Here is a 27,263-nt window from a genome sequence, read left to right on the forward strand (position 1 = left end):
TGGTGAACTTGATATAAAAACGGTTTCTATTGCGCCCAAGGTTGTTTACACACAGTATTTCACATGAGATGCATTTAAATATAGGGACGTGATTTAAGGACATTTTTCCTATTAGTGATTGAAATATTGTGTAATATCCATATCCGATTAACTAATGAACATAAAAACTAAGCTATCATCTTCAAACTCTTACGATAAAGACACGTAGTGTATTAGAAGCTTGATAGTTTGCAATTTAACCATAAAATATACTATAAATGACTATAAAATGAAAAGAAAAACACTAAAACTACCAAGATAATAGATTTGGAAAAAGGAAGATTTACTTCTTCTCTATTTAAAACTAAACATAAATGCATTTCTTTCTGCCTTGTTTATTCTATAAAATAAAAGTTTTCATTTTTAAGCAAAAATCAAGACAGATGCTGATCTATGAAATGCTCATATCGGCCATTTATTATGAATTATTATGAATTAATGAGTTGATCGAGCTCTAATATTTCAGTATTTACGAATATGTAAATTCCTGTGGCTTCTTTTCTAACCATGAAGTGCCCCCCCCCCACTCGTATTAACCCCAGATGTAAGTGCACAGAGTTGTAATGTTGCTTTGAACACACGCCCATTCGTAAAGAGATCTATCTGCTGTGGAGGGATGTGGAACTATGTGACGGAGCGTGATGAGGCTCCGGTGCGGTGGAGGGATCTTCTGCTCGTGAGCGCTATTTGTGGCTCGTGTATCTGGTCGCCTTGGAGACAGCCGGCAGAGTGCCAGCAGGAGACGGAGTTGACCCCCCCCCCCCCCCCCCCCGAACACACACACGTGAACAGCTTCCCTCACTGGAGTTTTTCAAATGGTGGTAAAGGTCTCTCTCTCTCTCTCTCCATCAATAAACCCTCTCTCCTCCCCCGTCCTCGTCCCTCGAGTCGCGTCCTGCTCTCACCCGACCGGCTTCTGTCTGTGCTGCGCTCCGTCCTCTGGAACATGAGGTTGATGTGCACTCACCAGAGACGGTGGACTAGTGGCAGAAACTTGCACTATGGGCAGAAAAGGTCTCTGGTTCGACTCCACTGAGAAAAAACAAAAAGACGAACCTGGATTGATTTGTCCAAAAATCCAAGAGGATTCTCCCTACCCTGTCTAGTGCCCCTGAGCAAGGCACCTTACTCCCCCAACATCTGCTCCCCGGGTGCTGTACATGGTTGCTCACTGCTCTGTGTGTCCTGCACCAGACGGGTTAAAAGCAGAGGTTAGATTTCCCTACCTGCATGAGTGTGTCTGTGCATGTGTTTGGGATAAATAAATGCATCTTAATCTTAATCTTAATACCAGATTCATTGTTGTGGTGGGCCAAAGCAGCACCACAGGGCCGAGTCACTGGAGTAATGGCCGAGTTGACCTTCCCCCCCCCCCCCCCCCCGTGAGCACAAAAGCCTTTACTCTCTTCCTCATCCTCCTCTTCTTCCTCACGTCTCGGTGCAGCAGGAGCTCTGGGTTGGAGTGTGGTTGTTCGGTTCTGCTTTGACATCCGAGCCGCGGCGCCGGTGGAAGACGGAAGCAGGGGGAAGACGGAAGACGTCCACTAACATGAACTCAGCCGTGTTCTTAATGGACGCTAATTCTTTTATGGGCTGTCTGGGGCCCGGCCACACCCAAACTCCCATGATCCAATCTGCCCCGACTGATTCCTGCAGGCCAGCCGGCTTCAGCCAGCATCCTGACCGTGTGTGTGAGACGCTCTGATGTGTTTCAATCTGTAAAATCCCTGTGTCAGAAATCAGGATTCTGCTCTGTCAGTGTGGAGAGACTGAGACAGGATGAGGTGAGGGCGACACAGACAGACAGGCAGAGACTGGGAGACAGACGGGGAGACGGAGGCGACGTCATGTCTCAACAATAAGAGCAGCCGAGCGTCCCCTCAAGGGCTGAACTGTGTGTTTATTATGGGGGGGGGTATTTAGACAGTGGGAGGAAGCACAGACGCGTCATCTGTCTTTTTAAACACAACGTCTCTCACACACTGAGTTTCCACTTGTTCAACCTCAGAAGGTTTCAGTCACTTAGGTTTTAAAGACAGAAGAAACACACACACACACACACAGTCTGAAAGCTTTGCGTGGTCATTAAGTGCAATGAAAATATGAATACGGTCCCTTTTCTTTTATGCCTTCATTCATTTTAAAATCCTTTTCTCATTGTGATTCATCTGTAGTGAAATCTGCAGCCTGATGGTTTTATTTCCTTCCAGCTCAGCTCAGCTTTCCACTTGTGTCACGTCTTAAATACATTTTCTGGCCCCGGCAAAGTAAAACATTCACCTTGTCAGCATATTTTTGTATTTGTGTGTGTTTCTTTTGTGTGTTGTCGTCGCTGAATCCTGTATCTGCCTCACCAGAGACCAAAGACTCTCTATGGTCAGGCTGGATTAGATATTCAGGTTTAAGAAGAACGCTTATTCACAAAGCTGCATGAATTGTGGGTATGGACGTCCTGAAACTTTCGTTGTTTCTAAGTGGAGCCCGACTTCACGGTGAAGCCGCCGGTTGAGAGCATCTTAATTGCGTCTAATTGGACGAGCTATCAGGATGTGGTGTCACTTAGTGCAGGAGAAACCAGTAGAGACTGAAACTCAATCAACAGCATGAAAAATAAAAATGTTGTTTTTAAAGTCCCTCGGCCTCAAGTGGATTATGGGAACCACGTGGGACTGAATTAATCCATGAGTTGCTCTTTAAAGGAAAAGCAAACGATGTGGCGCTGAACTGGTGATGTTGTAATCCCCCCCCCCCCCACACCGATCTTCAGCTTCACTCTTCAACTTTTGCAGTGTGAGGCTTTCTTTGTCTGTGTAATGCTGCCCTCAAGTGGTCATTTGAACCTAGTACGTAATGCACTGTGTGAAGAGCAGACACACACACACATACACACACACACAAGCAGGCACACAAACACACACACGCACACACACAAACACACACACACACACAAACAAATACTTGGAAGTGTCCCTGTCTGTAACTTCTAAAGTATTTGAGACCAGCTCTCCGTGATTCACTGACCAATAAGTCAATAATCAATCAATAATTAATCAATAATTAATCATTAACAACTGGACTAACAAACTAAAAATTTAACATTTGAGCTGAACTGTGTACAATAACGAGACTCCTCTTGGGCCACTAGAGGGAGCCAAACACCAAAGGAAGAATCATGATAAATACCAAAATTCAAATATTTATTTTTGTCTTTGTTTTATTTTTGAATAGTTACTTGTAATTATTAATCATCAATATTATTAACATTTTCAATAGGTCCATCAACAAAATATTACAACAACTGAATTTATTGTTAAATTGTTGGTATTAAACCAAAATCCTATTTCTTTAGGTTATTGTGGGTCAGACGAGAAAAATAAAAAAAAACAATTTGAAGCAAATGTCGCTGCTATTGGACGTCAGACTTCAAAATGAATATATTGGTGAAATTCTTTCTCTTTCTTCTTTCAGTCTTTAAGGATGAGCACTGTAGACAATAGACATAGATTGAAGAACGTGTGATGTCATCAGTTCTCTAAACCTTTAGACGTCTTATGTGAGGCCAGTTTTAAATGTCTGATCCATGTAGCGAGATGTCACCTGCTGTTAATCCCTGTTTCAGGACAGACACTAAAACACCTCCTTCATAAGCTCCTCTTACAGACGGAGATAATGAGGGATTAGTCTAACACATCCCATCTGAAGTCAGACTCCCACAGATACTTATTAATGGTGCTGGGACTGAAGTTTGCCCAGTGAATGGGCAGCCTGGACTTATTCTACTTAATGGAACATGTGGCTTTAAATTCATTCAGATTTAAAAGGAAAATTTAGCAAAATAAGCTCCTGAAGATTGTGAATGTCACTTGGAACAACGCGCACTTTAAGTTAACTCTGTTTAAAAGAGCTTAAAAGATTAAAAGTGTCTAAATATATCATACAAGAATCATCACAACCTTTGACCTGCTGCTCTTAAACAGCTGCACCATGCAGATGTGCAGTCTATGGTAACATCTGCAAAAAGATTATTCAAAAACTACTTGACTGGTTTCCACGAATCTTTGGGGAAGAACCAGGATTTTATTTCTCACTTTGACATTGTGAGATTGTTTTTTGACGTTTGCTTTGATTTCCCAGTGAATCATTCTTTGATCTCAATATTATTTTTTGTGTTCAGATCCACATAATATTTCCGATCTAGTGAATTTAAATATTACTGTCTTTAGGTTTTAGGCTGCAGTCTGGCCTCTTCTCTAAGACTGGTGTGGATATGATACCTAATTATCTGTGGGCATTTTCCTTTGTAAAAACCTTTTCTATCTTGGCCTTGGCTTCATCTTCTCCAGCTCTCCCCTTTGTTATTGTCGTTTTGTGGGTGGGACCTTCCCTTCCCGAGCAGCCAATGACGTCTCTTTTCTCATCCCAGACAGCCAATGGAAAGGAGGCTCTGTGTCACATGTCCTTGTCATGCAAACCCCCGTCCCCTCTCCCATGTTGTAAATATTGAAAGGCTGCAGTGTAGAGCTGAGCTCACACACTGGAAACATGCAGAGACCAATCACAGCACATCCTGAACACAAAGACTCTGTGGAGCTTTCTGGGTTGACTGGTTTTTATTATTCAGATTTTTTTTATAGTGGATCAAAGAAAAAAAAAATCTATTTGTCACAAACTGGATTTTCTTCTTAAAAAATCAATTAAAATCTGATGTTTTCCTTTAATATATCTAATTGTGCAAAGATTACAATATTCCTCAGACCCTCAAATAAAGAAAAAATCACGTGGCTGGTTAAAATGTACTGCCTCCTGGTGGCTGGCTGCAGTATGGTTCAAACCGTGCCTCCTCCATGTTAGCGGATGGGAGGCGTGCACAAGGGAGCGTTCATATCTGAGATATTTGGGCTTCACTGCTCGATCACAGAGGATGAGTCGGGCTCCAACTGATTCTGATCATTTCAGGGTTATTTTTGTACAAACACGTTAAAATGTGCGTATTCGAACACTCAGGATAAAAAGATTTAACATAATCTTTAAATGGTTTTGAGTTAGAAACCAATGAAAGTGAGTTTAAGTGGATGAAAGATTCAGCTTGATGTTTATTTATTTATCCGAGAACACACGCAGTGAAGTAAGTTTCCCACCAGGAGCCTGATGGTTGCACTGGTTCTGCACGCTGGGTTGTCCTGGACACCCAGCGTGTGTTTGTGCTGCGCCTCGCTCGCTCGCTCGCTCTCTCTCTTTATCTCTCAGTCGTCAGCAGCCGGTGCGGAGCAGAGGCATCCGTCCATCCCCGCTCCCTCCCTCACTCCTCCTGCTGCTCTCTCACCCCTCCTCTCTCACCCCACCCTCCTCCTCCTCCTCCTATCTCAACCTCCTTTCCTCTGTCAAATCCCTCCTGTTCAGTCACGGACTGTGTGAGTGTGTGAGTGTGTGTGTACATAGAGGATGGCTCTGGCTCAGGTGCAGGGATCCAGCTCGAGGAACCAGTGAAGGAGGCAGCTGGACCAGTACCTTCACCCAGACCACAGAGCTCTCCGCTGGGCTAGGGGCTGGACACCTGAAACCCTGGAGATCCATTAACATTCCTGGTTTTTATACATTTTTCTTAAATCCAGAGGACTGAACCAGACTGAGGATCATACAGAAGTATTGTTTTTGTATTTGCTGCACTTATTTTGCACAGTTTTGAGCATCTGCCTTCTGAGCGCTGGAGGATTATGTCCTGGTTCTGTCCTGCCCCAGACTGGACCTGAGCGTCTGTGGAGCGCTGCTGAGGGAGATAAAGGACAAAAGAAAGAGGGGGATCTTGTAAAAGAGGAGAGGAACATCGGTCTGCCTCTCTCATACTTGTGAGGGCTTCCTCTCTGACAAAACCTCAGCTGAGGAGGGAAGGAACCAAAAAGATCCTTAGGAGCCAAGAGGAGGAAAAGGTTGAAGGGGAAGACTTGGTGTCCACCCTCCATTCATCCCTCCATCCCTCCATCCATCCCTCCTCCCCTTGTTTCCCACCTGTGAGGATTAATTGGGCCGGAGCAGCATGGCGCAAGCCGCCTCGCAGCTGAAGAAAAGGGCGGTGGAGAACATCAATGCTGTGGAGGACGAGAAGGAGAAGAAGAGGGCGGCGAGGAAGCGTGCTCGCGAAGCGAAGAGAAAGGTAGAGAAAGAGAGGGGGGGGAGGGAGGGAGGGTGAGGGACGGGTGAGGAGTTTGGAGAAGGAAGCTGGAAAGTAATGGAGGAATGAGAGCACGGAGCTGACACAGGGCAGAGAGAGAGAGAGAGAGAGGATTCTCTTTTGTCATGATGCAGCACACACACCCACACACTCACACACAGACACACACACACACACTCACACACAGACACACACACATGCTCACACACATGCCCACCCGGCGGGATAAGGAGGGTGGTCCCACTGGGAATACCGAGGGGGGGGTGGTGGGTGGTGTGAAAAAGACAGAGGGAGATGGATGAGGAGAGAGTGAGAACAGGAAAAAGAAAGAAAAGATGAAAGGAAAAGATGAAAGGAACCAGCGATGGAGGACGGGTGGATTTCACCAGGCAGCGCTGCTCCTATTAATAAGATGTGAGACACAAAAAATATGAGTTTTTAGTTCTTTTGAAAAAATAATTTCGTGATAATGATTTCCACCCCCCCTCTCCACTGTGTCAAATAATTAGAGTTGTGACGTGAGAGGTGTGAGTTCAGGGGAGGAGGCGACAATCATCAGCAGTCACACCCTGCGGTTAGTGTGGGTTGTGTATTTGTGTGTGTGTGTGTGTGTGTATGTGTGTGTGTATACGTCACTGTGGAAGGACAAAGTTAAGACTTCCAATCAATAACTGTCTTGCTGCCTTGACTAAAATATTAACATTTCAGACAACGACGCTTCGGTGTTTTAATAATTGTGTCGAAACTTGCTTCCAATTATTTGTGTTTAGTGTGTGTGTGTTTGGTGTGTGTGTGTGTGCGTAGATGTGGACCCGCCTGAGGCCATCGTTAGCTTGGGGTTAGCCACCTGTCACAAAGAGTCAATACAGTGACCTCACGTCCATCAAGGTCACGACACTGGAGCAGAGACTCCCTGTGGTTCGGGCAGAAGTCAAATAAAACTGATTTTTTATTTTGTATTCTGATCTGAATACTCTCATGTTCAGCGATGGAAACTCAACCTTAAGTACTTTACTCAATCGAATTACTTCAATAGAGTATTTCCATCGTATTCTACTTTATATTCTTGCTCCACATTTGTGGGAATCTTCTAGCAGCAGAAGATTCTCCAGAACGCCACGGAGCCTCCGGAGCGAGGTGTGGCGCAGCATGAAGGAGGCAGGAGGAGGTCACGTGTTCTAGTTTCTGCCCTCGTGGTCAGAAGCTCTTGAATCTCCTCGTCTTCATCGACGTCTTCTACGAGATATTAGAAGTCTTGTGGCTCTTCCCTCGACTGGAGGTTCTCCTGCTGTATCGTCCTGGACGTTACTCGGACGTTACTCCTCCAGAGAACGTCAGATTATCAGGAGTTCAGCGAAAGCAGCTTAACTCCAATTAGCAGTGACACATATACATGTAAATATTGCTTTCACCCTATGAATGGGGCTGTGAATCGAATTAATCTCACTCACATCATAAAGAATCTGCTCATCATCCAAGTTTTGAAATTAGAAGCATCGATTTGAAAGGGATTAGAGAACGTTAATCCTCTTCGCCCGGAGATCTTTGACAAAAGAGAAGGATCGAGTATTTAAAAAAGAAATTCAAGGCCGAGCTTCTCTTTCTTCTTCCTCCTACTTTTGTCATTGATGAAGCAGAAGAGCCTGAATATGACCTTGACGACTCAATCTGAAAAATGAACCTTGTGTGTTCACGGCTTTACCGGGTAGTGTCCTTATAGAGGCAACAGGTGAGGGAGGTGTTGCTGTAGTAATGTATATATACAATATGTGTGTGTGTGTGTTTGTGTGTGTGTGTGTGTGTCGGGTGTCGTGTGTTATCAGCAGTTTCCCGGTGTTTGTAGTGTAACGCCGTGGAGGGGATATCATCTATCCCCGGCTCATTCAAGGTAAATCTATAGCGCCGTCTGCCCCGGGACGATTCTTGGCACCAGGGTGCAAAAAATATCTTCACTCTCCTCGGATCATATCACCTCAATTACCTTCCTTTTCTTTTCCACTACTCTCCCTCTCTCTCTCTCTCTCTCTCTCTCCCTCTCTCTTGCTCTGTCATATTCCCTCTCTCCTGTCAGACCACAGACACTGAGCTGCATTAGACGTCAGGGTCGATGCCCAAAGTCTCTCCCTGTGGTTCTTCTGCACTTTCCTCTGGAGCTCGGCCTCCTGAGGGAAAATGTCCGTGACATCCGTGTGAATGTTTTTGTTTCTGAGAGTTGCGTGAGGTTCGAATCGGAGTCAGAACCGTCCACTGAGCGTAAAGATGGACGACAGGATGGTTCAGGTCGAAGCGTCTTGATTGGCCGCAGTGTAGGTCATAAACCCCGCCTCCTCAATGTTAGCAGATGGGACTTGGGACAAGTTGAAAAGACAAAAGAAGTCTAATAGATGTTTCATGTCATTTTAGGAAGTTCTTATAAAACTGATGTTGGTTGATTCTGATAAGTTCGGTTTTGATGATATACTAGTTCTTGAAAAAATCTGCAATTTTTCATTTAATGAGTAATGTGAATGTAAAAGTACTAATCTGTGGTACTTGTGGTACTTGTGGTATTTGTGCACCTCCTTCTTCTTTCTGCGTCTCACACCCACTTTCCTTCCACATGACTTTTTAAGACCATGACTCTGAGCAGCAGCGATGCTTCTGCATGCACCTTGTGCTTCAGACTGATTTAATAATGCATCCAGTGCCCTGTGACGTGTTGGTGCTTCTTACTGGAAGCTGGAAAAGCAAAAACGCATTACGAGCAGCAGTGAAACCAGTGCCAGTTGCCATTAGAGCCATTAGCCACATGCTCTGAATGAACATGCTCTTGAGCTGTAGAAGCCATGTTGTGCTTCGCTGGGAGTCGGGTCAGAGTGTTGGTGCTGAACCAACACGACTGGGAGCCTGATGGAACCAATGTGGGAGTGACTGGGAGCTGAAATCACGTCTCACTGTCTTTTATCCTCTTTTCCTGCTTGAGGCGTCCTCCTAACACTAATATTAATACGTGTGCAGAAAGGCCGTCTGTGGCGCTGACCTCTCATTGGCTGACGCGGCCGTCGGCAGCAATCGAAGTTGGCAACAGGACGAACTCGGTGTGTGAAGCTCGACGGCTCCGAGGCAGAGAAGTGAAAACTGCTCCGTCTCAAATGTTGGCCTCGTTTCTCATCCCTCGCTCCTTCCTTCAGTATTCAGGAGCCGGGGCTTTTAGTGATGGCGTGACTCCAGACGATGGCGGCTCCGCCTGACCTCCACCATGACCTCTGTCGGAAATTAAACACTCTCACACACTCACACACAAGCACGTGCACACACACGCAGCTGGAATACCACAGTGGGTTTCTACCTGAGGATGGAAGTAACACTTCCAGAGGCCAGAGGCCGGGGGGGTGGGGTCTCCATCTGTCCCATTCTTGTGAGCGTGATATCTCGACAATGTCTTGAGGGAATTTATTCAAATTTGGGTCAAATATGCACTTTGACTCGAGGATGAATTGATATAATTTTGGTGATTAAAGGTCAAAAGTCAAGGTCTTGACGACGTCACAATGTGTGATTATGTTTTTCCTGAATGTGAAATCTTAAGATCAGCTTGAGGGAATGTTGGATTATTTTAGGGAAAGACACAATTCTCTCTTCACCCCCCCCCCCCCCCTCGTCCTCATCTCTCTTTATGTTTGCCTACCCCTCCCCTCCCCTCCCTCTCCTCTCGCCCCCCCCTTCTCACGACATCACTATCAGCTGGCAGGAGGTTGTATTGTACTGCCACACTTCTGCTTCTGGGAGCGGGGGGGTTTTGCACACACACACACACACACACACACGCACACACACACACACACACAGAGGTCCCTTGAGACCAGCCATCGTTACCACATTAATCCCCCGACACTTATTTAAGCCAGGATTCATATTTGAAGCCTTCTCATTGGTCCTCTGGTCGACAGCTCTTTGTCTTCGGCTCTTCAAAGGTGAAAATATTCAATTCTTCTCTTTCCTCTCTCTGCTCTGCATAAACAGACTTTATATTCAAATAACATGTCTGAAGGAAACAAAGAAAACTTTTAATGAATATTTTTTAGATTTGGAATATTTATTTATATTGTAGGGGGTTAGAGTAGGTCAGTGTTTCCCCTCAAAATATAAATCAAATTGATTATTTCTAGAAAGAAATGGCAGATAAATCTATAATGTAAATAAGCATTAGTTAAATGAGAAGATGTGACTCTATGGTTCCTTTTTCTCCTCGTCCCACAATGACAAGCCAAAGAAAATGAATTTATATCTGTCTGGAGAATTAAAAGTGATTGGTTTGATATTGTTGAGATTAAAAAAGAACATCAACGAGCTGAAGCAGCAGATTCTGACGACCCGATGGTGACAAAGTCTGAGAGCAGTCACCTAACGGCAGCTGGAGGAGGGATGAGAGGAAGGAGAAGGGATGGAGGAGGGATAGAGGAGGAGAGGAGCTCCAGAGGAGGTGAAGGCTGAGGGAAAAGTAGAGTTTCATGTCGTCCTCGCAGCACCTGGCTACAGCGCTCACTGGAACACGAGGGGGTTGCTGGGCCGCGGGATTGGTGCAGAGTCCGTCCAGCATCGTGATTGGTGGATCGGGGGAAGACGAGGAGGGGGTTGCACGGGGGATGAGGGGGGGAGAGGAAACCCGTCCGCTACACTCTGCAAAAAAGAGATAGGATGAGGGGAAGAATCGAATCAAAAAGAAGGGGAATTAGAGAATGCGTATGGAGGGAGATGGAGGGAGATGAAGGGGAACAGTCGGTGGAGAGGGGGGGGGGGGGGGGGGGGGACGAGTGTCAGGAAAAGAGGAGGGAACTAGAGAGAGGGAGATGGAGAGAGAGAGACAGAGATGGAGGAGATGAGGATGTTGTTAGTTCTGCTTTTTATCCTCCTCTTCCCCCGCAGCTCCCCTCTCTCTCCTCCTCCGCAGTGGAAGATCAACACCGAGAACTGGGACACACCAGTCATTTACACACACACTACACACACACACACACACACACACACACACACACACACACACACACACACATACACACACTCACACTCACACCCTGTCTTCCCATTCCACTGAACCCTTCTCGTGTTTTGCTCGCTCAGAGTCTAGTAAATTAGCCAAGCATCGATTTTTTCCCTGTGACTGAGCAAAATGCCCCAAAATGATATCAAGATAAATATTTATCATCAGTAATTATCACCATAAATGTCACATTATTATTTCTCTTGCGTGTGAAGACTCATTTTTCTGAGTGAAGGACATATGAGATGCTTTTTAACCTCTGACAAATGCTTGAAGCAGTTTTGATTTATTGATGATGATTGATTTGTTGCCCTTGCAGCTCTAGTTCTTTTGTGGCAGGTTTGATTTCTGAGTTGTCCTGAGCGGAGAATCTCCTGCTGTGTTGTTCATGTGTGGAAGCTGAACTCCGGAGAACCTCCAGACCAAACTCTGAGGAGGTTGCTCGTGCTGCAGTGCTCGTCCTCGATAGCAGTTATTCTATATTTCATGCTCTGCTCCGGAAGCAGCTGTGGGCGTTTCCCTAACAGCAGTAAGCTCTTAATCTCTCGTAGCGTTCGGCGACTGCTCCCGGAGACAGAAGACGTTCCACCGACTCGAGGCTTAAGTTACCTCCTCTTCTTATTGAAGAGACACAACTGAGTCGTGCTCACGTGTCGAGGAGCTCATTGTTGTTCCTGTTAAATTGTAGGAGTCGTAAACAGATGCCAGAAAGTCTCAGATGATACAGTAAACATGTCAGAGAGCGAGAAGGGGTTTTCACTGCAGATAAAAAATCATAACAGCACCAGAAACGAGGCCACTGTTTATAATACTCTTACAATGTGTTTTTACATTTTGCATAATGGGTCAATTTTCAAATCATTTCAAATTGTCAAGAAATAAATCAGAGAGCCTTTACGAATCAAATCAGGCAAAGCAAGTTTATTAGTTTTAGCACATTTTAACAACGAGGCAACTCAAAGTGCTTTAAAATATTAAACATAAACAGGATCATGACCAATTGTTAAAGCAACACAAGACATTTAAGCATTTAAAAAGAAATTAAGAGTTACATCGAGAACAAATAAAAACAAAGCAAATTAAAAGAGTGAAATAATCAGCAATGTGTAAGAAAGGAGTGATTATTTAATTTAATAAAAAGGCAGATGCAAACAGGAACGTTCTCATCATTAAATTAAACATAATTAAGATTCTCTAGATGCTTGTTCCACATGTGGAGCAAAGCAAGTGAATGCTGCTTCTCCATGTTTAGTTTTGACTCTTGGGACCGAGAGCAGACGTGTGTCAGACGACCTCAGGCTCCTGATGAGTTGACGGATTATATCTTGATTTATTTGATCTCAATACCTGTATAAGCTACTGGTCTGTCGGCCCTGATGGAGGTTTGTGCTTCCAGTGCTCCTCTAGTTGATTTCAAAGCAGATCCTTCTTCAGGATGGACATGAGCCCTGAGACATGTTTATGTCCTCTGAGAGTTTAAGTCATGCTAAATGTCAAAATGTGTGTATCAGCTCTGTGTGTTTGCTCCATGTGCTTCAGTTTCCTGCGTTTTGAGGTGAATTATCCTCAGGATGTAAATCTCTTGAGGGGGGGTGAATACCTGTCTGTGCGTCCGACCTGCTTCCCTGGTGATAGATGACCAGCCGGCGCCGGGCAGAGCCTCTAGGATCCAACACATCCTCCCATTCATTCCCATAAAACCATCACCAGCCTCATTTCTGAGCCTGCAAATCTTCCCCAGGCCTTCTCCCCCGCGGAGCTGCATGAAATATACGCTGCAGAGATGTTCTGCAGAGTTTGTGATGCTGGGAATAATTTATCACTGGATTTCCACATGTTGTCTCATTCCTGCCAACTAAATCACTTGGCTGCACTGGTCATAATGGGTATGGCTGTGTGGTTTTTATTCCCTTCATGATGAGCCAGAGCTGGATCCTCTGCCTCGCGTCGGGAGGTTTTAAGGGTTTGTTTCAATTCGGTTCAGCCCACGAGTCACAGAGACCTCAGGGGATTCAAACAGTATTTGGTTTGAGCCAAAAAACACTGTCCTCATTTACACAATTCCCTACTCGCCCTCCCTCCCACTCTCTCTCTCTCTCTCTCTATATATATCTATATGTGTGTGAGTGTCTATTCACCCCCTCATCAGCCACTATAGGGATAAAGAGACTCTACAATAATACAAGTGTGTAACACCTGAATCCCAAGTTTCTAAATGCAAATAAGAAAATGTTCCTGCAGTTTATAATCAAGGACATATGTCAGCTTCAGTTAAAACTCTTAGTATTTTGAAACGTATCAAGAAGCTGCATCAAACTAGTTTCATGGATATTAGTTATTGATCTATATTTACATCAGGAGCAGTTCCTCTTTACGGGAGGCCACCATGTTTTTTTACAGTAGCCCAGACTGACTGGTTCTCCTTCATGTTTGGAAGGGGAGGGGGGAGATGAGGGGTGTTCAGCTGCAACATCACACTTCACCACCAGATGTCACTACATTCTACACACTGAACCTTTAAATACAGCAGTGGGAAAAACTCAAATAACACATAAATAAAGACAGAAAACATCTCTGGAAACTTTTGCTTTGAGGTTTACTTCACCAGCTCATGTCCCATCTACTAACATGGAGGAGGAGGAGGGTCTGTGGCACCTACTGCCGCCGGCCACCAGGTCGCGATAGAGACGCTTTGGCTTCACTTTACAGGAGCTGTCCTGTCGTCCATCGGTCACATGCACCACACACTCACTGCAGTGCACGTCCCTGTTAGTGCACCGTGTGGGCTTTTGGTCTCGGGCAGATGTTAATTTATTCATGAGCAGCTCTCCTCGCTGTCAGAGCAGATTAACAGAGCAGCTGCACAGAAGCTGCTGGATTCCGTCCTCGTCCTACGTCTGTCTCCACTTTGTCTTTTCTAGAATTTGGACACTGGTATGCAGCAGAGACGGAGCGGACAGGGCGTCCACCTTCCCTCTGTGGGTGTTTCTGTTTCCTCTGTGGGCGGGGCAGTGTGTCAACCTGCTTACCAGACACCACAAACACACACACTCACACATAGACGAGTGCACAACCTTACAGCAACACACAGCAGCGACGTCAGCTGCCGTCATCCAGGGAGGAGCGAGGACGACTCAGAAACACACACGAGGCTGAATCTCTGATCTGTGATTCTGTCTCTTTCAGCTGTGACGGAATGTGAAATGAACGACAGAGGAGAAGGAGGTGAAGAGGAGTTTGTGCCCTGTGTGTGTGTGTGTGTGTTTTGTTTTTTTATCCTCCTCCATCTGTAGCTCAAGTGCTGTGAAAACACTGAGACTGCAGTAGCCGAGCGGCCAATCAGATGGCAGCACTCGACAACAGCTTGTCAGGGGCAGGACAATACACACACACAACCCCAGAACACATAGACAGACACACACACACACACACATACATACACACACACACACACATACACATATGTTGCTTTAGTCACATTCTCTGTTGATAACATAACAAAACACAATAAATTAAGCTTCAGCTGTTCTTATGAAAACTCTTGATTAAATATTAATAACAACAATGATAATGAGTTTCCTCTACTTTCCTCTGTCATCACTTTTCTTTATAACAAACAGTGACGAGACGTTTCCTGGTGTTTTTTACATGTGAGGACAAATGCTTCTGTCGCCTGCTGCAGTTGATGTAGTACTACCGAGGGACCACTAGGGACTGATAGAGGACAGTGAACAGTGTGTGTGTGTCTTTGAGTGAGTGTGTGTCTGTGTGTATGTGTGTGTGTGTGTGTGTGTGTGTGTGTGTGTGTGAGTCTATCTATAGTTATGAAGCCAATTCTGGTTCAATACCATCCTTGTGAGGACATGTTCTCTGGTTCTCACATATTCAGAGGCTTGTTTGAGGGTTCAGACTTGATTTTAGGGTTTGAGGTTTTTAGGGTTCCAGGGTGAGGGTCAGGACTTTGCTTTGACTTCCATTCATATCTCTAACGTTAACGTGGACCAGTTCACGCGTGACCCTAACGTTAACCACAGTTCCCATCTGACCTCTGACGTTAACCAGCAGCTCAGAACTGTCGATTAGCTTCATCAGGACTGAGCTCCGGTCCCAGTGAGGTCAACTGGTCCCGACCAAGCCAGGGTTAATACTGGAAGACAAAAACGAGTACATACACACTTTAAAAAACACACACACACACACGCACACGCACACACACACACACTAGAAGCTTCCATACATCCATCCCAGCCCACCCTGAGAATTTAGGAGCTTTGGTTGCCATAGCAACAACCCCTTCTCGTCTCCCTCCGTTCACAGACGTCATAAAACACAGAAGACGGATCATTAAACGTGTGTGTGTCTGTGTGTGTGTCTGTGTGTGTGTGTGTGTGTGTCTGTGTGTGTGTGTGTGTGTGTGTCTGTGTGTGTGTGTGTGTGTGTGTGTGTGTGTGTGTGTGTGTGTGTGTGTGTGACACACCATTGTGTGCATTGCATGGTTAACTCCTATGCAGTTTCCTCTACGCGTACCTGCGGTGAAAGACGAGGCACATTCCTCTCCACCTCCTCTCCACCTCCTCTCTACCTCCTCTCTACCTCCTCTCCACCTCCTCTCCACCTCCTCTCTACCTCCTCTCCACCTCCTCTCCAGCTCCTCTCTACCTCCTCTCCAGCTCCTCTCTACCTCCTCTCCACCTCCTCTCCAGCTCCTCTCTACCTCCTCTCCAGCTCCTCTCCACCTCCTCTCCACCTCCTCTCTACCTCCTCTCTACCTCCTCTCCACCTCCTCTCCACCTCCTCTCTACCTCCTCTCTACCTCCTCTCCACCTCCTCTCCAGCTCCTCTCTACCTCCTCTCCACCTTCTCTCCACCTCCTCTCCACCTCCTCTCCACCTCCTCTCCAGCTCCTCTCTACCTCCTCTCTACCTCCTCTCTACCTCCTCTCTACCTCCTCTCCACCTCCTCTCCACCTTCTCTCCACCTCCTCTCCACCTCCTCTCCACCTCCTCTCCAGCTCCTCTCTACCTCCTCTCTACCTCCTCTCTACCTCCTCTCCACCTCCTCTCCACCTCCTCTCTACCTCCTCTCCACCTCCTCTCTACCTCCTCTCCACCTCCTCTCCACCTCCTCTCTACCTCTTCTCCACCTCCTCTCCACCTCCTCTCTACCTCCTCTCCACCTCCTCTCTACCTCCTCTCCACCTCCTCTCTACCTCCTCTCCACCTCCTCTCCACCTCCTCTCTACCTCCTCTCCAGCTCCTCTCTACCTCCTCTCTACCTCTTCTCCACCTCCTCTCCAGCTCCTCTCCACCTCCTCTCCAGCTCCTCTCCAGCCGAAGCACTTAAAGGATTTGTTGACCAACAGATAAATAATCTGCGGTCGTGTTTGATAATCAATAAATCGTTGTTGTCAGTTGCAGACCTACTATCTTTTGAGTCATATTTTTTGTATCAGCTGCCAGCTTGATAAAAGCATTAAATTATGAGTGAGACACATCAAACATTCCTCTGCAGGATCATACGGTCAGAGAAAAACTCTAGAATATCATCCGCTGGTCCTGCCTGTTTCATGGACCTTAAATTCTGGTTGTGACTCTTCTTCTATTCATCTGCTGATCTGATCTTCTGGATCTTGGTTTCCAGGGAATAGTCGAGCCCTTCCACTGGGAACCAGTAGCACAGCCTGGCCCAGTTTGAATCGACCGTGTCCTGATCTTTGTTGGTGGTGGTGAACTTCTCCCATTTGTGACGTGCACTGAGTTCTGGAGTTTCTCTGGAATGGAGAATCTCTCACTGGGTCGTGCACGTGTGAAGTGAAACCTCAAGATCCTCCCTGCCTGAGAACAGATTTATAATAAACTCTTAAAAGTGCTTTTACTGGAGCTGCACTTTACTCAGGTCAGAGGTCAAAGTGCCTATCTGGTGATTTTGCTTATATTAGAGGGAGGAAAAGTGTAAAACTTCCCAGATTCATCTTGTAAATCTGAACCAACAGAGAAGGAGGAGGACTGGGTGTAGACCCTCAGGCCCTCAAAGCCATCTCCACCCTCAGCTCATTGGTCTGGGTCATCAGGTGCATCGTCTTTTCGTCTGTTCTTACATTTATATGTAAAAATAAAGTAAACATTGTGCGATATTAGAGCTGTCGGCTGTTTGTTATGAATCTGTAAAGTTAGTGGAAAGTTGGTAAAAAGTTTCATGTTTTCATTTTCCTCCTCTGCTGGCCGACTGACACTCAGGGCAGCGTCTGACCCGGTGTTGTTCCGGTGAGAGTTGGTTTGAGATTAACACCGGAACTCGTCTGCCTCCCCCCTCCTCCCCCTTCCTCTTCCCTCCTCCTCCTCCACCTCCTCCACCTCCTCCTCCTACTCCTCCATGCTCTGGACTGTCTCACTCTGAGCCAGGTATTTTTAGCCGTGACATAATGCCCCTATCTCCCTCTCTCTCTCCCCCCCTCTCTCTCTCACACACACACACACACACACATAGCCTTTCACTCTCAGCCTCTCCCTCACCCTCCCTTTCACACAGACCGTCCCTCCCCCCCTCTCCTCCCTTGCCCCCCCATCCCTCCCTGCCTGCCTGGCTCGCAGGCTAAGGCTCGAGCTGCCCCAGTGATTGAGTGCTCGGGTTTCACACTCTGAGCTGCGGGCCGAGGGAAACATGGCCGTGGAGGAGGCAGCGGACTATCTGGCAGAAGTAAGTCCTCGCTGCACTTTAGAGATGACGCCGGCTGTCGGCACGCTCACCTCCACCCCCCCCCCCCCCCCCCCCTCCCGGCTCTGCATCACCTCTAACCGGACTCAGAGGTGCTCGGCTGATGGTGGCGTGTGCGGCGGTCATGGGTCCGGAGACGGGACATGTTGTGGGACCGGTTAGAGGCTGTGTGTGGGGGGGGTCGTGGATGGGACGGCTGGCTGTTGCAACTCTGCTGCACCACTCTGCTGCAGTGTGCGTGTTTATACACAGTGTGTGTGTGTGTGTGTGTGTGTGTGTGTCCTGGCTCACTGTTGTTATACATCTTTACCTCCTGTTGTGTATTATGTACAGGAACTGGAGCCTGTGCACTTTGCTGTGGCCCCAGTTCCATGTTGCAGCCGTGTGAATGGGAGCACCTGACCTTGGACTGCAGCGCATGCTCTGTGTGGTTCCACTAAAAAAGGAGAATGAAAGAAAGAGCAAAAAAGGAGAGAACTCCAGAGAAAGAGAAGAGGAGGAGATGTGAGAAGAAGCAGACGTGTTTTAAATCAGCTGATTTCTGAAGTGTCCTGAACGTGGTTGATATGTGACACAGCGTCTGCAGCCTGTGTTGTGACATCACAGCTGAAGTGGCTCTTTGGAAAGATGTGAATTTAACGTACAGAGGTGTTAATATATAATCAGATTTTAAAGAGTGTTGCATTGAATGGACGTGTGGTGTCATGTCACGGTCTCTGCCCCCCCCCGGTGCAGTCGGCTGGGGGCAGCTCCTCTGTCGGAATGTGTGTAACTGAATGAGTGTGAGGCTGCGAGTCGTGGAGACAGAGCGACTGTTCCATTCTTTGCATTTCTCTCCCGGATAAATAAAGTTTCACTTGACAAGTCTCTGCTGTGACCAGTGAGTTCTCTCTGAGGTTGAAGAAGATCCGAGGTTTGAATCCGGAGTTTTTCGAGAGCATGAGTTCATTCTGTAGGAAAATCTATTTTAAAACAGGAATGTCACTCAGTCGAGCTCACACCTCCACTCACTGTCCCTTAGAAGTCATTCAAGCTGCACCGAATTTCAATATGTCCAAAAAACACAGTGTTCTGCAAAAGGTAAAGAAAATCCTGGATGTGATACATAATGTGTTCCCCCCCGACCCAAACCGTCCTTCACCAAGTTATCTGTCCAGGAGTTAGTGATTAATCCTTCTGACTAACAGACTGAAACATTAGCTCCGTGGAGGAGGTGATTCAAATCCTGTATATCCAACACTTTCCGTGCTAATCTGTTATTAAACCATCTTCTTTCAATAAACACACAATTTAACAGATTACAGGAGATAAAATCAGTTTTGCAGACATTAAAACTTTAAGATGGAACACGTTTGAAGGATTTATCATCGTTCACTGTTTCAGATTAACGTCTTCAGCTCGGATCTGGACACGGAAACAGAAGTTTAAGACTTGACATGCTTACCTCAACATGAGTTTTGAGCATTTTATGGAACTAACTTAGGTTTTTGTGTCACATTGGCCTGAATACAACAGAAAATACAATTATAAAAGTCAGAACCTTCTGGCCTGCGGTTCGATCCCCGGCTGGTCCGGTCAACATGCCTCTGAGGATGATATACGATGATATGACTGTGTGTGAATGGATGTCTGTGACTTTATTGTTTATATTTCTAATATTTGTGGTTTCTTATCATTCATATGATTTTTTATGTCATTTTATAGCAAAACAGTATATTCACCTCATATGAGATTATCTTTTATAATTTGACCAAACTTTGATTTAATATTATTTCATGCAACTTTTCTTGACACTGAAGAGTTGACTTCAAACTTCCAGAGGTTGTTCACAGTGTTATGAACGATACGAGAGGTGGGACACAGCTCGAGCATCCAATTGAATAGAAGACATTCAAACTGGTTCTAATTCAGTCGTGGAATGGCTTCCATAGGATCATGTGGTTTATATATATACATACATGCACTGTGCTGTCTATTGATAGTCAACAGCTCCTGTGTATCTTGATCTCTTTCCTCAAACGTGTTTCACTCAGTTTTTCTTTCCTCAGTCTTTTGTTGAAACTTCTGAACGAGAGTCTCTTGTTCTTGTTCTCACCTGAAACCAGTAGAGATGTAGAAGTTTGAGGTTCATGTCATTTCACTGTCAGGTTACGTGTTTGGAGTTTCTGTCAGAACATCATGTTGTGTGTTTGTCTTTTGACTGACAACGTTTACATACACACCAATAATCTGATATTAACCTGATGAAGCCGATAGTCTGAATCAGATGCTGCCATGTAAACAGCCTCTCTGATTATCTTCACCTGAACAAGATCATTATCATTCAATATAGAGCAGCTTCCTTCATTTTCATCCACAGGAGGATTTACAGTTATCTTCTTACACCTCTACCTCTTTACAACCGCTGTATTTCTATATAGATACTAATAAAGGAAGCTAAAGAAAAGTGTTACCTACAATAATAATGATAGTACCAGTAATAATGATTATAAATATGATTATTTTGCCTTTATTTTGTGAAATACTCACATTATCAGTGATTTAATGAACTTGTGTGTGTGATGTCATGATCCCAGTCTGACAGTCAGTAAGCCCCCTCGTCTCCGCACCACTGACTGGATGCTGACACCCAAAACATACTGTGTGTGTGTGTGTCTGTATGTGTCTGTGTGTGTGTGTGTGTGTGTGTGTGTGTGTGTGTCTGTGTGTGTGATGATGAACTGCGATAACATCCATTCACTGTGTGGGGAAGTGAGCTCAGCGATCAGCTTTGGCCGACAATCTGTCTACGATCACACAGATCATGGAGCAGTGGGCACGACCACGACATCATAAGAAGATTATTGAGATGACATAATAAAATTCAGACGAGGATCTTGAACAGTTTAGGACGGAAAAATTAAATGACAAACAAAAAATAATCACTTGCAGTTCAGATGCTCAGGACATATACAATAAATACACAACTATCACAATCTCAGGCTCATAAGCATACATTTTAACCCTTTAAAAAACAGATTATTCATTTTTCTTTGCTTTCTTTTTCTTTTAAAGTTTGCAGTTTCCTTATATGATGGAAATCAGTTATCATAGATTGATTATGAGGGGACGTTAAGGTAGATTATCATCATTCTCTCTCTTATTATTATATGAACTCACTTTCTGTTTCCAGAATGTTTCAGATAATTTGTTTGAAATGTAGCTTAACTCCTGCAGGTTCAGTTCTGAACTGGCCTGTTGGGACTGGGCTGGTGGTTCAGGCTGTGGTGATGCTGGTTGTAGCTTTTCTTTCTGGAACTGTACAAGTGACCTTAAGTAATAGACTTAAATTAAACCACCTCTTTTGTTCCTTCCCTGTTTCGGGTGTTTCATCCTGTGTGTTCTTGAGTGATGCTCGTTGTTGTAACTCTGTGAATCAGCTTGTGACATATTTCACGAGGTTAATGTTTGTTCAGTGTCCTGCAACAAACAAGCAGCTGGTTTATGAAGGAGCACGGATGCAAAGCTGAAACCAAGCGACCTCTGATATGACACTGTCGTCCTGTTACAGACTGTGCACTGCCTTGTGTGTCTGTGTGTGTGTGTGTGTGTGTGTGTGTGCACTTGCTAGAGGATCTTGCAGGTTACCAGCAGCACAGTGTAACTGGAGAGTTCCCATCCTGTGCCCTCTCTGACTGGGTGTGGTGGCCTGTAGCACTGCACTGCAATCATGAAATCAGAGACACACACTGACTCCTGCATGTCTGTCTCTCCCGTGTGTCTTCAGGCAGCTTCAACATCCACACATCACACAGTCGTACGCCCGGCCGCACCCTGAAGTCCTCACACACTTTCCTCTAAACATGTGCACACGCGGCGTGTTGACTTCCCTGAGCTCAGCTTGATGTCTGCAGGTTGACTGCAAATTACTGTGTTCCTCATGCAGCCTGATCCCGTTGTTGTTTTAGTTAATGCACAAACCTCAAGGGGTTTAAATTCAGCTCATCTCTCGTCGCAGGGATTGAATGACTCATAAATACATTTAAATATTTGCTTCCTATTTCTGAAAATATATTAAACAGCCTGGGACAAGCTCCCAGATGTCGTATATTTGCTTCTTTTCAAAAAGGAGATTTGGATTTTTCTCTTAGAGACGAGCAGGTTGTTATGTTTCCTGGTTTTCCTTCTCGTCAGCGTTCTGTGCTGCTGAGGTCGAGATGATGAACCTTCTCTCTCTGTGCTTCTCCTGCAGACGGATGTAAATGCCTGTTATCTGCGATCAGCTCGGGCCGGGAACCTGGAGAAAGCTCTGGACTACCTGAAGAATGGAGTCGACATCAACATATGCAATCAGGTATGAGATCATGCATTTTGTGGGGGATGCAGGAATCTGACACCAGTCGTCACTTAAAGGAGACATCAACATCTAAACTAGTGTTATAACTGGGAAAGGTTTAAATGCTTAAACACATGACTGTGTTTAACGTCTGTAAACTTCAGTGCAGATCTAGAATCAGCTGACGTAAGAGTCTGATAGAGAAAACACGTCCTCAGCTATTTAAAGGGAGAGAGTCAAAATGTTCAGGATCTAATTATTCCCCTTGTGTTGGTTTTAAAATGTGTCTCGTCTCCAGAACGGCCTGAACGCTCTTCATCTGGCCTCAAAGGAGGGACACGTGGAGGTGGTGGCTGAACTCATCAAGCAGGGCGCCAACGTGGACGCATCAACCAAGGTTTGTGCCACCCGGGAGTCTCACACACACACACACAGACACACACACACACATTGGCTCACCCGGCCTATGCATGAATTCACACACACACTGGAGCTTGCTGCGTCAGCTCCTTCTCAAAGTCACACTGCCGGAGCAGCAGTTAAAGAGATAAACGGTTTGTGTGTTTGCACCGAGCTGGAGCCGCGTGATTTAGTGGAAGGAAACAACGTGTTGTGTTGTTTGTGTGACGGTGTTTTCCACTCGCACTGGGTGGTGCATCTAATTGTGTGCGACTGAACCCAGCGATGTGCAGTGACATGGCCACGCCTGTAAATCACCTCCACCCCAAACAGGCTTTAAAATGAACCTGTCTCCAAATGTATGGCACTGTTACGTTTGGTTTTCATGAACCTAAAAGAAATGGAAATAAGATGGTGTGGTCTTCCTATTGCATCACCAGCTTGTGCCAGGGTTATAGCTAAATCTAGAAATTAGTACATAAGGCTTTAAGCACTTAAAAGCAACAAAGCCATGTTTAGGGAAATCGGTTTAATCGGTTGATTAAACTTGTTTACCTTTACCTGTGTCGGTTGGGTTCTAACATTTAAAAAAACGTTCTCCTGATGTTTTGGCCTCACTTTTTGCCGCCATTACTTCTTTGAATAACACTGAAGCGCAATGACTCATGGGTAATGTCGAGCCAGGAAGGCTAACGGTGTTTTTTAACGTAGCTTAGAAGCGTGAGAAGAAGGAGGAGATTCAGTTGTTCAGATTCAGGAATGGCTGCAATGACCACGAGGCGACAGCTGCTGTTCACTGACACAAACTCAACAGGTGCCTCAGGAACAGACTCAGGGCCTGAAACTTCCTCTCATTACAAACTTCTCTCTGTCTCCACTCCAGTGGAAAGCCAGAGGCCGGAGGCGTGTGGGTTTCAGGTTCTACGTCACATTACTGTAAAACTTGATATCCCAAGAACGACTTTAAAAAACGGATTTTGACCAGTTGTCACTTAGACTCAAAGATGAACTGATTCCATTTCAGGTGGTCAAAGGTCAAAGGTCACGGTGACCTCTGGGGATTAACAATGCACTTACCCTGAATCTGCATCGGACTCATATAAACAACAGAAACATGTTCACGTTGTAATCAGATGTTTATCATGTTTTTCAAGCAGAAAGGAAACACAGCGCTGCACATAGCTTCTCTCGCCGGACAGACGGACGTGGTGAAGGAGCTGGTGACTCACGGAGCCAACGTCAATGCACAGTCTCAGGTAACACACACACACACAGACACACACACACAGTAACACACACACACATCGATTTCCTACAAAGTTGAGTTCACAATTGGAGAGCTGTGTGTGTGTGATAGTTGGCTACTGAATATGGGCCAGGCAGCACGGCAGAGTTGCTGACACAGCACACACACACAAACAGCACACATACACAAACAGCACACACACACACGCACACACCGTTTTCATGTTTTGAATGTGGTCAATGACACCGGCTCCAAATGACAGCAGAAGCACAAGATGGCGGCGCCGCTCTGGGATATCTGAAACGTTGATTTGGTCAAAAAAATGCGGATGTGTTTAATTTGTCCTTGATCACAGTTTCTGACTTTGAACTTCAAATGAAATATGTGAGAGACACGATAAGATAAATACAAAGAGCAGAGGAGGAGGAGGAGGAGATTCATTTTCAATGCTAAAGTGGATTTGGGATATTTGTGTGGCTGTGGAGATCTGTTTTCATGGCCGGCCACACACACACACACACACACACACACACACACACACACACACACCTCTTATCTCCGCTCTTATCAGGTGTGAGGTATGTGCCGAGGTGACAGTACTCCATGATCCTCAGAGAGTCTATATACAGCTGTGGAGGACAGAGAGAAAAGCTCTCGGCTATAATACAATAACAAGCGTAGCAATATATCATGATAGAGCAAATTCTCTTTAATGAAATCACATCACTGAAAAATCAAGATACTTAATGACATTAGTGCAAAAATTCCATATTCCTACCGAGCAGATGATCAACACAGCTCGTTACTGCAAGCAGAAATATTGATGAGGTTATAGATTATCATACACACTCGACTTTAGAGTCAGGAACCGTACAGGACGTCCGAGCTGTGTCTCTTCAGGGGACACAGAGACAGTGAGACGTCTCCTCTACGAAGGATTTCTGTGAATTGCGTCACCAGCTCGTCCCTCCCTCGTCGCTGTTGCCTAGCGACAGAGCTGCAGTTGGACACCAGGAGACAGTTTCAATGTCCCCTGAATTTTTTCATATCATGTAAAGATTGTTCCCTTGAGGTCTGACACTTGAATTTAAACGTGTAAACGCTGTTTTGCCCTGTTTGAGTCTGGACGCACAGAAACAGATGATGTAGACACTCACATGTAACCTTTTGCTGATTGGTCAGGCTCCCGTCACATGACCCTGTCCAGGAAGAAACTGTTGTCTTTGCTGACAGCTGTTGTGCAGTTAAATTCTGCATTTTACATTAATACAACTGTTTGTATGTGGAGGAGACGACCTGCAAAAATATTATTCCTGCAATTCCATTTTTCACGTGCACGCCATGTGTGTGTGTGTGTGAGTGGTCACATGATAAGTGTGTTTATGGCGTGTTGGTGTAGACGAGTTATAATTACTGGACTTTCTTTATTCCTGTGTCGAGTGTCGAAGTTCAGACTGTTTAGTCTCATTGTTTAAAACACAGACATGATGATGATGGTGATGATGATGATGATGATGGTGATGATGATGATGACTGTTTCTTCTCTCCTCCACCAGAATGGCTTCACTCCGCTCTACATGGCGGCGCAGGAGAACCACATGGTCGTGGTCCAGTACTTATTGGACCACGGCTCCAGTCAGAGCATCGCCACCGAGGTAAACACACACTGTCGCACACAAACACATCATTTACTGTACAAACACACTTTAACTGCTGTTTACAGTGTCGAGCCTCTGATAACTACCCTCAGGCCCCCCCCTCGTTCCTCCTCCTGTAATTACACTCTGTGGTGCAGGTGGTAAATAGGTTCATGCAACCAGCTATTCATCCAGACTGAAGGTTTAATTTACCTTCAACGTTTCAAATAATAAACTTCATCCTGTGTGTGTTTGTGCTCGTCGTCTGAAAGTTTACACACTGGACAGAGCAGAGCAGTACCACTGGAGATCGTTAGGGGGCAGTGTTGCTAATGGTTCAACTCAGACGACCACAGGAAGAAATGGAAAAGTTTCTGTTTCTGTATTCTAGCCCTAGTTAATATATTTATTTATATATTTACTAAACATTAAATATAAAAATAAATATATGTGAAAATTACTGATTAAATAAAAAAATGTAAAAGCAGTTTCTGTATTTTTACATTAATTAATAAATGTATTTCTGCATTCATTTATGATTCATTAAACGTTTAGTTCTATTAAAAGTGTTATTCAAAATAAATAAATGTAGAAATAAATAATTAAATACATTAAAACATTTAAAATATACATTCACTTATTTATCAAACATAAAATATTATCAAAATATATTATTTATTATTAAAAATGAAATTCGGAAGTCACAACAAAGCTACACTGTTGTTTTTTTATTCAGCGACGTGACTTTTGTCTCATGACGCAGCTGCTTGTGAATATACAACTGACAACACCCCATGGCTTCCTGTTCCTCTTCCTCTTCCTCCTTCTCTTCCTCCTTCTCTTCCTCTTCCTCCTTTCACCTCCTCCTCTCTCCTCCCCGCTCGTCTTCTCCTCTCATCTCGTATTTTTCTCCACCTCCATCATTCCTCCCTCTGTCTGCCTCCTTCTCGTCTCCCCGTCCTCCTTCTTTCCTCCTCCGGGGGGAGACAGGATGAATTATTCATGTGGGGGAATGTATATCCATGTTAGAAGAAACTCCCGGTGTTGAATAATTCATATTTCTGCATTTCAGAATAACACGAGGCTGAATAGATTAGAAACCCCTTGTTTTTTTTGGATCTTATGTTTCCTCTTGTTCTTTCTGTTGTTCCATATATTGTGATTTTGATGACACAAGGCGGAAACTGTAAAACATTATAATAAGTTAAATCCACATTTGTCCTCAATATTTTCTCTGCTGCTTTATTCCGTTTTTCAGGCTGTTTGGTATTAAAATTCATGTTTTTAAAGTCACGTTAAAAGGAATCATACATGTTACAGATAGATTAATTTATTTATGTTGATGTTTTTGAGGTTTGAGACAATTTGCTGTGTCACTGTTTGTCCTTCAGCTTGTAGATTGACTTAGTGTGTGTCTTTGTTTGCTGTTGTTGTGTGTCGAGGTATTTTTAGGACGTTAAACTGGTTTTGTTTTCTCCTGAATCTCTGATGAAGATGATGAAACACGAGGGCGGAGCAGCTGTCGGGCGACTTATCACTCTAGAAATTCTTCAAATGGCTAAATTTATGCACTTGAATTTGTGTGTGTCTGTTTGTGTGTGTGTGTGTGTGTCGACAGTTTTGTGTGTGAGCTGTTCATCCCTTTGTCCCTGGGGAGGTTCTACTTTGATGTGTGGCTGTGATGATGATGCTGACTTAGTTTGATCCAGACGGTCGGCATCCTG

At 45.0% G+C, this 27,263-nt stretch overlaps 1 protein-coding gene across 1 annotated transcript in view; it reads left to right on the forward strand.

The window, feature by feature from the left end:
* LOC128426415 (ankyrin-3) overlaps positions 1 to 27,263 on the forward strand; it is an 88,308-nt gene that overhangs the window by 9,624 nt on the left and 51,421 nt on the right. Inside the window, exons 2-5 of the mRNA XM_053413268.1 lie at positions 22,174 to 22,275; positions 22,556 to 22,654; positions 23,814 to 23,912; positions 25,459 to 25,557. Coding sequence (XP_053269243.1) covers positions 22,174 to 22,275; positions 22,556 to 22,654; positions 23,814 to 23,912; positions 25,459 to 25,557 — 399 coding nt within the window. The remainder of the gene's footprint in view (positions 1 to 22,173; positions 22,276 to 22,555; positions 22,655 to 23,813; positions 23,913 to 25,458; positions 25,558 to 27,263) is intronic.

This window comes from Pleuronectes platessa, chromosome 21, assembly GCF_947347685.1.
Source record: "Pleuronectes platessa chromosome 21, fPlePla1.1, whole genome shotgun sequence".
Classification (NCBI taxonomy): domain Eukaryota; kingdom Metazoa; phylum Chordata; class Actinopteri; order Pleuronectiformes; family Pleuronectidae; genus Pleuronectes; species Pleuronectes platessa.